This window comes from Phyllostomus discolor, chromosome 10 (assembly GCF_004126475.2).
Source record: "Phyllostomus discolor isolate MPI-MPIP mPhyDis1 chromosome 10, mPhyDis1.pri.v3, whole genome shotgun sequence".
NCBI lineage: Eukaryota > Metazoa > Chordata > Mammalia > Chiroptera > Phyllostomidae > Phyllostomus > Phyllostomus discolor.
In genome coordinates, this window is record NC_040912.2 from 40,145,462 (window position 1) to 40,159,685 (window position 14,224).

The window sequence follows — 14,224 nt, forward strand, 5'->3', positions numbered from 1 at the left end:
GAATATGCTAGAAAAGAAGTAACTGTTAAAGTCCAATTTCTAACTAGAAATTCTTATGTCATTAGACTAGTTATTCTTATGTCATTAGACTATGCATCTCTAATATCCTTTAATCATTTGAGGTCATTGCATCTCCCTTGAAAAGAGTATTGCTTGTTAGTATAATGGTACATGATAGTGTTGGTTACCATGGCCCTGAAGGTTACAGATATGCTTTTCCTGGAAACAGTTAGAGATCTCACAGTAGTAGAATAACCCTCCTGTGAGAGAAGTGAACCAACACCTGCCCTATAGGCTAAACATATTTCAGGGAGTATGAACTGAACTGTTATGTCTCAGTTAATTATATAATCAATATTTTAGCAGGATTTTAATAAAGAGGATCTAAAATAATTGTCGATACTTAATAAAAACAGAACTTTTATAAAATAAGTAATAAAGATACACAAAATAATGTGCACATGATATAAATTTCTATGAAGATACAAATAGGAGGGGGAAACCTGAAAGCTGAGAATTCTTAAATAATAGGTGAGCTGCTTTTATCTATGAGTATAAATTTATTAAATGACAGTTACCAAAGGCTGCATCATTATGGATGAAGTAGTAATGATCAAATCATTTTGTATATTTAAAATTAAGCATGAAAAAATACCTGAGCTTAAAATTTAAACTGTTTTTAAAAAGACAGCATATATTTTTTGAAATACTTGTAACAAACTCTTAATTAAAGAATCACCTGAAATTTATCTACAAGTTTGGTTCATAGAAGATACATATATATATGAATATTCCTATGATTAATATTATTTTTTATAATTTAAACTTTTGAGATATATTAAGCATTCCCTTAGAAAAAATACTTTTGAGCATGGGCTGCGAACCAAAGTGTCGCAGGTTCGATTCCCAGTCTGGGTCCATGACTGGGTTGCAGGCCATGACCCCCAGCAACCGCACATTGATGTTTCTCTCTCTCTCTCTATCTCCCTCCCTTCCCTCTCTAAAAATAAATAAATAAAATCTTAAAAGAAAAACAGCCAATCCTTATGGCTGAAAAAAAGAAGGAAAAAAATACTTTAAAAATTTTACATGATTATATAAAGAAAGGACCCTTCATGTTTATTCAAAGATTGTAGAAAACTGAGGTATGAAAATCTAGTGCCTGGTTTTAACAGTTGGTTGGGATTTAAAATGAAGCCACCACTAGTCAGTTGGAACAGATGTCTTTTTAATGATTGTCAAATATTCAAGTAAATACATTTTAAGTCATAATCATTAATTTTTAATGTCTTATGCTTAAAATCTCAAAAATAATGTCATAACTTTGTGTTAATATGTAGTTCATGTGGAGAAAGATGTTTAAAAACAAATATTTAAATAAAACTACTATTTATAAATGTGGATTTGTGAGACTATCCATATTTTAAAACATTCAGTTTTTCTTAGAGTAATTTTCTGAAAGATACTTTCAAAATATCCATTTTAGTTTGTAAACTCAGATTACCTGTTTTGTTCTGATTGAGAAAAATGGAGCATAGTATTCTTGAGTTAGTTGGTTAATACGATGAGAAAAATGTTGCGTTAATCATACTTCTGATACAATTTGTAGTTTTTATAGTTTTCTACATTATTTAGGTGAAAATTTTATTTAGAAAATATTTTCTACTTATGAGTAGAAATATTTAGTTTGCGTTTATGTGATCTGGAACAGTGTTTTACTTGTTTTTCTTTTGTTTTAAAGGGAAAAACTTTCTAGAAGGGTTAACTGATACATGGGTTGTCAGAGAGAGAGCCAACAGATAGCACAGCAGGAGGGAGGAGCAGTCCTTACCCTCCTGCACTGTGACGTAGACTGTGCTTTCTCCTGGTTCCTTGAGTGGGTGAATTGGTTTCTACCTGTTCTACTTAACTTGAAGATACAAAAACTAAGAAGAGTCTTAGAATTCAGGAAGTTTGAAACGTGACTGTGAGCTTTAACTTTGGCTTTTTTGAGGTAATTTTGATGACTGACTTGGCCGTTTGAGGCAGTGGTAAAACAACAAATGTTTAGCCTTAGAGAAGATGACCAATCTGCTTGCTTTCCCATGGCCTCCTTTCCCAACCCTCCAATAGGTGCAAATCCAACAGATGGGCAACCTACTGCTGTAAACAAGAGGGTAAAGGGTAATTGGGACAGTGTTGAAAAAGTCAGGAAGGTTAACTTTCTAAAATTATTGCTATCGATTTATCTTAAAATATGACCAATTGGAATGTATAAGGACTGCATTAAAATACATAGGACACAAAGGCAATTAGGGAGCATGGAAAGAACACTGAACTGTATCTAGGTCAGAAGACCTGTGTTCCAATTGCAAGTTTGACATTCTCTGTTTTAGGTAAGTGCTTTAAAAATTTTGTGAGTTTTTTCTCACTACAAAGATCAAATAATTTATTATATATTGAAAGTACTCAATAATCAGAGAATATATAACAATATATTTAGCATCTCATTTCTATCACAGAATACGCTTAATTCTTACCCCAACAATATTCATTGCATACCAAAATCAAATATTATTATTTAATTGTTTTTTTCTTTTAACTATTTTATTGTTTATGTTGTTAGAATTGTCCCAAGTTTTCCCCCTTGCCCACCTCCACCCAGCTTGACCCCCATTCCCAGTCAATTCCAAGCTAACATTATTCTTATTAACTTTTATTATTCTAAAAATCTCCCTAAGTCTGAAACTGCATCCATAATGATCTCATTGCTATAAACAAACTAATTCATGTTTCTATTCCATTTTGCCCCTTTATAGCTTATCCAAATCTCATCCATCCTTCAAGGAACAAGTACAATCCATTCTCTTCTGAAAAGCCATTTCTGCCAAACACTTAGAATAGAAAAAAAAATTATCTGCAAACCTGCTACTCAACATGAGATCCATGGACCAGAAACAGCAGCCTTTGCGGGGAGCATCCCCACCCCAGTGCACTTTGTGAGAGCTCACCCTTCAACAGGATCTCAGAGTGACATTGTATGCATGCTAAAGTTGGAAGCATTGGTCTACCACACTCATTCTAGAAGGTGGTCAAAAGGAAATTAAAAATCCTAAAGTCCAGAAAAATTTTTATAATAATCCCCATAGTATAACTTCCTGAAAATAATTTTATTCACTCTCTTATAAAAGCATATTCTCTTGTAAACTGCATTTGCTAAAACAGACAAAAATAGGTATATTGTTATTTCCTTGAGTACTATACAAGGTTTGAAATTGCATATGTGGATACTTATCTTTTATGTGTGACTGTAGTATCTTATTTTACTTTTTCATTTAATTACATTCAAATTTTCATTCAATTGTATTCATTTCATTATAAAGGAGCACACAACAATGACAAATATCACATCATTTTCTGTGAAGATACTGAGCCTTGAAAAAAGGGGACTAAATAAACCTGTACCTCATTCAGATGGAAAACTGAAATGTGATAAAGCACAACTTAATATTGAGCATTCAGTGTGGAAATGACCTTGGCCAAACAGAGAACCTTTATCAATATGCTCTTGGACCCCTCTTATTTACAGTTCAGGTGCTCACTGACTGTAGTCTAGGGAATCTCAGGATCAAATGAGAAGAAGCTGAATTGGTCCCTTGACTCACTGCACAGTGCTCAGTGTATAGTTTCATTAAACTATATGAAAAGGAGCTGGATCAAGCCAAACAGTTTCACATTTTGGAAAGTGAATAGTTAATGTCCTATTAGATTATAAAAATCAAAGGTTCAAAAGTGATTATTCTGATATTATATCCCAAATAATTATAAATGTTCATTAGGCTAGATCTTGGTAGATAAAACTAAACATTGATATCTTTGCTCCCTTTTGGCTACAGTTAGATGGTCAGTAATCACAAGATACAAATGATGTGTTTGGGGAAGCTTGCCTGATCCATAGGAAGGCCAAGCAATGATTTATTCCACAGGGTGCCTGCTGTGCTACAAATCAACCTGTCCACCTGAGAAGTCTCTTTTCCAGCTAGTGATGTGATTCAGAGATTTCAGTATGACATAAGAGGCCAGCCAAAAGAGAACTATTAATTAACCATACAGAATCATCAGTAAGATCCTGCATAACTAGATCAGCTTATACATTTTAAAAACAGTGAGTACAAGGAGTTCAGTATCAGGTCAACTTCCATCCTAAGCTAGATAAGAATGAAGCCTGCCCAGTTAATCAACATGGCTGTTCCCTAACAGAAAGGAGCTGTGATTTCTTCTTTTAAAATATCCGTGTTCTTTGAATAGTACAAGATTTCTATTCAAAGCTGGACTCTCCAATTGATCTTGCCCTGATTTTGGCATTAGCTCTAGGAATAAGATATATACTCCTTCCCTGTGTACACAATTGGAGGTTAAGTTGAGAGAGGAACATTATTGTATTCACAGTACAGATACCGACATCACTTGTATTTTAGACCAACTAAGGGAAAAGCCCCAAGGCCCTATTTGATATTTCCAGTTCCTAAGCACCTTTTGGACAGTTACCGAAAAGCCACGAAGGTAGTGTCCTGGCCCTACAGTCACTCTGTATGACACTAAGTACAAAAGTTCCATTTAAGCTATTTGAAAACTTCTGTAAGCAGTATTTCATGTCATTCTTTATTGATGTTAGGCCCTAATTTAAAGTTAAAATTGTATATAAGGTTTTCTAAAAATCTCTTTGCCAAACAGGTGATTTACTGTTCTTTACATGGAACAGTGGTGCTCTTGATTTTTCTGTCACAGGCAATTAACATGCCATACTTTAATTTTATTAGTTGAATGCATGACCTGCAATGGGGAAAGTTATCGAGGTCCCATGGATCATACAGAATCAGGCAAGACTTGTCAGCGCTGGGATCACCAGACGCCACATCGGCATAAATTTGTGCCAGAAAGGTAAGATACAACCAGATCATGCTACCAGTAATTTTTTTCACACACTCTTTTGCTCCATAACAAACTGAAATAGAAATTCTTTTTATATGATGTATTCTGGAAAGTATCAGACAAAAAGACTTGTGATGAGGTATATGAGAACGCTGGTACACCTTCAGTTGGTCTGGGCTAACCAGATTAAGGTTCCTGTCAATCAGGATGGTCCTGAGGAGCATCAGTAGAGTGTGGAAGAGAAGCATTAACAGAAGCTTCCTCTTTCCCTTCTATAGCAGAAAAAAAGACAGAGGTGCATCTAATAGTGACCACTTTGACAAGCCTGAGCTGTGGGAAGAGGCGTTATTGCTTAATACAAGCCAACTTCCTTCTAGAGGCAGGTCTTCAGTGAGTTAAGCACAGTGGGCTCACAGGAATGACAGCATGACAGGGGTCATGCCCATAGAAAGGCAATGGAAGGTAGGGCAAACGATTTTTCTTCAGCTGCTTTACTCTGGTGTATTGAAATTGTGCATCTGGAGAAGTCAGGTAACCAAGTGCACTTTCTCGTCAGGAGTAGGTTTGGAATTTAAATAGTTTTTTAAAAAATCTCTACTTTGGCCCATTCATTTCATCTGAAACATTTTAGTTGAAAAAATTTTCATTTTTATTATAAAGAATAAAAAGATAGATGATTACAGAGGACTCTCTAACCCTATCTTTGTTTAGGAATTGCTGAAAGGTGCTCTTTCTTCTCTGTATTTTTGTTTATTGTTCTAAATGAAATTAAAACCCTGCTTTATTTTTAAGTGCATCTCTAGTCTTTCAAGTGAGAGCAGAAGAGAGATGGTAGCAATTAAAATCAAGTCACCAGTGAAGGCCCCAGTTAACTTAAAGGGAGGAGGGTATAGAGAAATGGGTGTGATGGAATTTGTCTCTTTCTGGTGGAGGTGAGGGCATGACCTAGAAAGGCCTTAGTTCCAGAATTGTTCTATCATTAGTAACAGCTATTGAAACCTACCTTTCAGTGTAAATTTTAAGCCTGCCATAGAAGAGGAACTGTTTTCTTAATGAGCATCTCATTTATGTAATCTATCCTTAATGGGGCTTTATAAAAAATGGATTCATTTGGGACCTCAGCTGGTAGACAGGAACCAAATGGACTTAACTTATTAGTAAGGGCGATGGTACTCTATACTTGGTCGAATATGTAAGTTAGTAACTTCAACAGTCAATGATTAGTAGTCCTTGTAAGGTAAAACGTAGAGAACTTGTGTTTTTCCCAGCCTAAGCACTATCTGAGCTAAATCAGAAGTTATTTTGTGAGTTGAGGGCTGGGTAGTGTTTCCAGGCAGATTTACGTGACACTTTTGTTGGTGTGGTTTGCAGATATCCCGACAAGGGCTTTGATGATAATTATTGCCGCAACCCCGATGGCAAGCCGAGGCCATGGTGTTATACTCTTGACCCTGACACCCCTTGGGAGTACTGTGCAATTAAAATGTGCGGTAAGTTAGAGTCAAATTTATTGCTTCCTTTTCCTCTCACAGATTGGATCTAAGCAGGTGATTATTAGTGAGACAGGTTAACAACTATTTTACTTGATGCTTTAATGTGTGTAGGTTTTAATATTTTAAAAATGTGTTATGTAATCCTGCCTAAGCCATTATTTTGAAAGAGATAAATATGCAAGTGTACCCATACACACAAAACATTTCTACTTTGGAAAGGTCTAAACATTCTCATGTTATCAAGAAAAAAAGAAGAATTCACATAAAGAGAAAAAGATCAGGGATTATGTGCAATGTCATAGGCTTTTAAAAGTTAGGACCTTAGATTCTTACCTTCCAGTTCTGTGTCCTTTCCCTACTTTTCCTCCTCAGATATAACATGAGTTGTCAGTGCACTGTGAACCTTTCCTGGTGAGTGACAGCAGCTGCAGTGATGAATAATAAATCTACTGGAAGATTCTCCCAGATGCCTTTAATCTCTAGTAGCTGATCCCCACCTGTCCCTGTACACAACTGACATTCTATTTCAACCTCTTTTAGCAATCCCACAATTCTTTGGTACAATATATACTGTTCTTTACCACTCTCCTAAATTTGTGATAAACAGCTGCTTTTCTTACTTGCTTTGTGGTATCCTTTTAAATCTCTGTGCTTGGTCCTTTCCTCCATGGTTAACTCACATATTCACTTTTTTGAAATAATATTACTGAATAATAATTAGGTATATACATTCTCTTATTTCTTTTTTATTTTTAAAATGGAAGTGAAAAAAGGAATAATACTACTGAATAATAATTAGATATATACATACTTTTACTTCTATGAGTACAGGTCATATTTTTTTCAACTGAATCCCAAAATGCTTTAAGAATTGTATAACAATGTTATAAATTGGCCTGATTATATATATATGTGTGTGTGTGTGTGTGTGTGTATAGATCATGGACCAGCACTCAGAATGATAACTATACAATTATGAGGATATGGATATGTATTTGTGTATTTCCCTAGAACAGGAGGAGGATGGGGATGACTCAAAGCCCATAGAAAGGGATGTGTCTGGCATATGTGAAATAATTGCAGAATCTGGAAGGCTTGTTGTGTGAACACGGCATTCCAAGGAAAATTAACTATCTGTTTGGTCATTTAAAATAAAGATGATTACTGTGACAGTGTTTCTCTCTATAGGTTGAATTAGTTCTACTTGTTGACTTTTAAAATTTTGTTACTCTTTCCGCCATCCTAAACCATTTAGGTACAACAGTTTTCCTTCCTTTGTGTGTGTGTGTTTTAGGTACTCTTAAAAGTCTTCTCTGGAATAAGACCAGTAAGACCAATAGCACACACACACACACTCACCTGCACATTCACCCTTCCACTGACACACACAGCAAAAACATCCAAGTGTTGTCTTCTGTTCATTTTCCAACCAATCTTTGGTTATTTTTAACAGACATTGGGAGAAGAGAGAAATTGAATAAATATAACACTTCCTAACTATTAGATAGATTTTTTTTATTTTCTGTCCAAGGAAGAGTTAACCAATTATGCAAGTAGCATGCAGTTGTTCTAATGTATTTGCTCAATAGAGGGTGGTATTTATAGAATGTTAATTCTAAGAAAATGGTAGAACTTATACATCAAACATACATCAAACATACATCTACCAAGAAAATGGTAGAACTTATATATCAAGCATAGAGTTAAGATTAAAATAATCTTTTGAGCTTTGGAAATATTTTAGAAATAATTCATTACAGGGTAGCTTTTGGTTTATAAAATTACATAGAGAGCCCACACTTTTGATGTCCAGAGGGAAGGGGGGACAGGACCTGGGTGGAGATGGGCAAATGGGGAGAGGGGCAAGGGGGGACATCTGTGTTAATAATAAAAGTAAAGAAAAATTTTAAGAAATGAATAAAAGTTGACATTTTGGAATTCTGGTAAGTATAATAGATAATGTTTTGTGAGTATCCTTTTAAATATTTTAGCTTTGAAATATAATGAAGCCTATAATGCAAAATCAAGAAATTTGGTGGTAGTTCAGTTATGTGTTATTTTTCTACTGCTACATAACAAATTACAAAAAAAATAGTGGCTTAAAACAATACATTTTTATTTTCTCACAATTTCTGTTGGTCAGCAGTCCAGGCATGACTTAGGTGAGTTCGCTCCTTAGGATCTCACAAAGCTGTAATCCAGACGCATGCCAGCACCACTGTCTCATCCAAAACTCAGGCTTCCATTCCAAGTACAATGGGTATTAGCAGAGTTCAGTTTCTTGTAGTTGTAGTGCTGATGTCCTCAGTTCCTAGACAGTACCTGTTGTTTCCTACCATATGACCCTCTCCACAGTATGTCAGTTTACCTCTTCAAAGCCAACAGGATAGCTTCCTGTTACTTTTGGCCTCTGACTCCTACACCCTCTTTTAAAGAGCCTGTTTAATTAGGAAAGGCCTATCTAGGCTGGTTTTCCTTCAATTAACTTAAAGCCAACTGATTAGGTAGTTTAATTACATCTGTAAATTCTCTTCACTTTTTTGAAGCTAATAGAAGCTAATAAACTTATCACAGGAGTGGCCCTCCCATAATGTTCACACTCACATTCAACAGGAGGGAGATGTACAGAGTGTACCCCAGTGGGTACGAACCTTGGGAGCCATAATTTCATTGTGTCTACCACACATGTATTTACATGCATTGGTTGTAACAGAATATTATTACTTTTTTATATGTATTATTTTTTATATTTTATTTTACTTTTAATTTTGTATTGTTGATGTTATTACAGATATCTCCCATTTTCTTCCCCTTTTCCCACTACACCAAACCCCCATCCCCATCCCTTCCCCAACACAGGCCTTCACCACATTGTTGCCTGTGTCCATGGGCTTTGCATATATATGTATGTGTTCTTTGGCTAAATCTTTTCTGGCCCCCCCACCCCTTCCCCTCTGCAATCTATCAGTCTTTTCCATGTGTCCATGCCTCTGGTTTTATTTTGTTAGTGTATTTTGTTCATTGGATTCCACTTGTGAGTGAGATCATGTGGTATTTGTCTTTCTCCGACTTATTTCACTTACCATGATATTCTCCAGGTCTGTTCATGCTGTTGCAAAAAGGTAACAGTTTTTTTCATTTTTATGGCTGTGTAGAATTCCATTGTGTAAAATCACAGCATTTTTATCAGTTCATCTACATGGGCACTTGGGCTATTTCCAGACCTTGGATATTATAAATAGTGCTGCTGTGAACATAGGGGTGCATATATTCTTTCTGATTAGTCTTTTGGAAGTCTTAGGATATAGTCCCAGAAGTAGTATCACTGCGTCAAAAGACAGTTCCATTTTTAATTTTTTGAGGAAAGTCCATGCTGTTTTCCACAGTGGCTGCACCGGTCTGCATTCCACCAACAGAGTGCACTGGGGTCCCCTTTTTTCTATGTTCTTGTCAGAACTTGTTTGTTGATTTATTGGTGATAGCTATTCTGGCAGGTACAAGGTGATACCTCATTGTGGTTTGAATTTGCATCTCTCTGATCATTAGTGACGAGCTTTTTTTGATTCTTGGGTGAGTTTTCTGGCTCTCTCTCAGTCCCAATTACTTGAATATATTCTGAATTTTCAATATGTTTGCAAAAAAAAGTACGAGTTGATTATGTCACTTATCTTCTCTAAAGTTGAAGGTAAGGTTTTAAACTCATTTCAGTGTATATCTACATTAGATTTGCCACCATTTATTTAACACATACAGCAAGGTATTTTCCATCTATAAACAGCCCTTATTTCAGTTCTACAAAATAGCTGTGATTAGGCCAGTGAGGAAAGGTGTATAAAGGCGTGGATGTGTGGGACAGCACTGCAGTATTCAAGGCACGGTGATTAAGTTGATATGGGTAGGGATGGGATGAAAACAAAAATGGAAGAAGATGAAAAAGATAAGAGTGATGGCAGGCAGATCAAATCAGATTGCAAAGTGGCCCTTTTAGTTCCCAAGAGAAACACTGAAAAATAAAGCAGGGAGAAGTGGTCTTACATGATTTGTGAGCTAGAATAGCAGTCTCCAAATCGGTGCCCATGAAACTCAGGGTGACTCTCCTAAAGGTCTTGAAGGCATGGATAATTTAAAAGGCTCAATTCTACCTCTTTTATTTCCATATGAATTCTTTCCCAAAGCCTTCTTGAGACAAATGCATTCCTAAGGAGTCAGTCCAGTTTATCACATTACTTTACTGAACAAATGCACAGTGCCCATCCTTACTGAATTTTAATGTGGTACATTATCCCAGGGTATAAAAAATAAGGAACATTAAACAAAGATACCTTTGAAAATACTATGCTTGCTGCTTATGATTTATGTACTAGTAATAATTATATAACTATCCAGAATATATACATATATATACACAATCACATGTGTTTTTGTGTGTGTGTTTAGTAAATGTGTGTATTTATCTCTTAGAATTTTGTGGTCCTAAGAAATTTTAAAAAATTCAATATTTAAAAATATTTTAGAAAAGTATGATGGGGCAAGTAATAAAAGACTTTCCAATATAAAGTAGAATACATTATATTAGAATAGCATTCTTTGGATAAACTGGAATGGAAAAAATGATTCAAGGAGAAAAAACTTAATACTGTTTATTTTTAATCAGAAAGAGTAGGTATCAAGTCACTGTGGTGTTTACAGTTTACTAAATCCATTACAAATAACATTATTTTTTAAAAAATGTCAATAGTTATGCTGGAAATCACATTTTTCAACTATTTAAACTTATGAAAGTGCAGCAGTCAACTTAAAACATAGGAGGAAATATGAATAATTTTTCAAAATATTTTTAGTAACAGAAGAAAAACCAAGACCAAAAAGACAACAACATATGAAGACCACTGATCTGGAAGAATTATCCTACACTCCATGTAATTGGCATGGAGAGGGCTGAGGAAGGAGGCAGGCGGGTCTGATAAGATCTGATTTTAATAGCGCAGTAGGACATAAAGTGAATGTGAACTGAGGCAGTCAGCTGTGAGAATAACAGAGTGAGGAAGGATGTGAACTATACTACAGAGGTAGAGTGTCCAGGATAATGACAAATTAGATGTAGTGGGAAATCAGATAGGGAAAGAAAAGTTTAAAATACTTCCTATGTTATTGGGTAGATGATCCATATTTGAGGGAGTTATAAATTTGAGGAGAAAGATAATACATTTAATTCTCCTTATATTAAAATGCAGGTGATTGATGTGTGCGCTCATAGCATGTCTAAGTTCAGTCTCGTCTGAAGGTCTTGCAAAGTCATAAGTAAGTACTGCTGATAGTAAAAGCCTTGGGCATAACAGCAGTCCCAGGTAGCACAAAGAGAACACAAGAGGGTTATTTGTCCCCTTTCGATAGGATTTATTTAATAAATACTTACTGAGTAGATCTTATATATCAAATGCTTTTTTAGATTATGGGGATATAGCAGTGAACAAAACTGACCAAGGCCTATGATAAAACTGAAGTTTTAGAGCTTTAGCAGGAACTAGTAAAGTGAAAGCTGACATTACCTTGACATTAGGATATTCACATCTTTTTGAGCCAAGGTTTTGAATATTTCTCTCAGTTACTTTTATTTGTTAAAAACCTGAAGGAACCACAGATTTGTTCTTGTCACATTGTTCCCAGCCTTCTAATATTACAATCAGTGTATCGCTGAACATGAAGGATGAATGTTGCTTACACCTGACGAATGCAAGCCAGGGTGTTCTGGGACAGGCCTTCTCAGTCTTCCTTCACACCACATTCCTCAGAAGGGGTTGTCGGCCCAGAGGCAGCAGCCCACGGAGATTCTGACTATATGACTTTTAGTAGACCTCCACGTATTTGGAAATGTAAGACGTTGCCAACATATAAGATTGGAGGTCCTATAAAGTGCCTAGATGATGCATTGATTTTCTTAGGGTTTTCCCTTAAAATAACTTTATATTCTGAAACACAGTTTGTTCACTGATTTTCAGGAGGAAATAATACTAGTTGTTGGGACTGACTGTGTTTTGCTGAGCTGAACTTTAATCTCTGGCACTTGAAAAACTATTGTGGTTATTGTCCCTTATAAACTCTCATTGATGATTTATCTTTTTATTTTTTTTAATATATTTTATTGATTATGCTATTACAGTCGTCCCATTGCCCCCTTCATTTCCCTCCACCCTGCACACCCTCTCCCACCCATATTCCCCTCCTTTAGTTCATATTCATGTGTCATAAGTTCTTTAGCTTCTACATTTCCCATACTACTCTTGCCCTCCCCCTATTTTCTACCTACCATCTTATTCTCCATACCTACCTACTTATTCTCCATACCTTTGCCCCTCTCTCCTCCTCCCACACCCCTGTTGCTAACCCTCCATGTGATCTCCATTTCTGTGGTTCTGTTACTGTTCTAGTTGTTTGCTTAGTTTCTTTTTGTTTTTGCTTTAGGTGTGGTTATTAATAATTGTGAGTTTGCTGTCATTTTACTATCCATGTTTTTTATCTTCTTTTTCTTAGATAAGTCCCTTTAATATTTCATAAAATAAGGGCTTGGTGTTCATGAACTCCTTTAACTTGACCTTATCTGAGAAGCACTTTGTCTGCCTTTCCATTCTAAATGAAAGCTTTGCTGGACAGAACAATCTTGGATGTAGGTCCTTGCCTTTCATGACTTGGAATACTTCTTTCCAGTCCCTTCTTGTCTGTAAGGTCTCTTTTGAGAAATCAGCTGACAGTCTGATGGGAACTCCTTTGCAGGTTACTGTCTTCTTTTCTCTTGCTGCTTCTAGAATTCTCTCCTTCATCTTAATCTTGGGCAATGTAATTATGATGTGCCTTGGTGTGTTCCTTCTTGGGCCCAACTTCTTTGGGACTCTCTGAGCTTCCTGGACTTCCTGGAAGTCCATTTCCTTTGCCAGATTGGGGAAGTTCTCCTTTCTTATTTGTTCAAATAACTTTTCCACTTGTTGCTCTTCCTCTTCTCCTTCTGGTACCCCTATAATTCAGATGTTGGAACATTTAAAGATGTCCTGGAGGTTCCTAAGCCTCTCCTCATTTTTTTGAATTCCTGTTTCTTCATTGTTTTCTGTTTGGTTGTTTCTTTCTTTCTTCTGGTCCACCCCATTGATTGAGTCCGAGTTTTCTTTCCATCTCTAGTGGCTCCCTGTGCATTTTCTTTCATTTCACTTAGCGTAGCCTTCATTTTTTCGTCTAATTTGTGAGCAAATTTAACCAATTCTGTGAGCATCCTGATCACCAATGCTTTGAACTATGCATCTGATTCGTTGCTTAGTTGTATTTGCTTTGTAGCTTTGATCTGTTCTTCCATTTGGGCCTTTTTTTTTTTGTCTTGTCATGCCAGATACCTATGAGGGGCGGAGCCTTAGGTGTTCACCAGGGTGGGGCAACCCACCTTGCTGGGTTGTGATGCTGTATGTGGGGGCAAGGTCTGAGAGGGGACAATGGCACTTACTCCACTCTCTGTCGGATTTCAGTCCCTTGCGCTACTTCCCCGAAGCAGACTGGGCCTTTCTGGTGCTAATTCCGGTGTGGGTGGGCTCGTGCACATTCTAGAACCCTGTGGGTGTCTCCAACGAATAGTCCCGTGAGGTTGGAAGGCTCTCCCTGCACCTCAACCCCCACAGGTGTTTTCAGTCAGTGCCTGGAGGCTCTATTTCACAGTGCTGGGACCCTGGGTTGTGGGAAGCGCCTCCCTTCACAATCTCGGCCTTGCTGGGTCTGCCTATTGCCACCCTGCCTCCAGGGTCTGCCAGCCTTGGCCTGTGTGCCCAGGGTCTGCCTGCTGC

The 14,224-nt window shown here is 36.6% G+C and overlaps 1 protein-coding gene across 4 annotated transcripts in view; it reads left to right on the plus strand.

Moving 5' to 3' along the window:
- Positions 1 to 14,224, plus strand: part of HGF (hepatocyte growth factor) — a 79,577-nt gene that overhangs the window by 21,742 nt on the left and 43,611 nt on the right. For all 4 annotated transcript variants that reach the window (XM_036010687.1, XM_036010688.1, XM_028525711.2 and 1 more), the window contains 2 exons: positions 4,800 to 4,920; positions 6,283 to 6,401. In XM_036010687.1, coding sequence (XP_035866580.1) covers positions 4,800 to 4,920; positions 6,283 to 6,401 — 240 coding nt within the window. The remainder of the gene's footprint in view (positions 1 to 4,799; positions 4,921 to 6,282; positions 6,402 to 14,224) is intronic.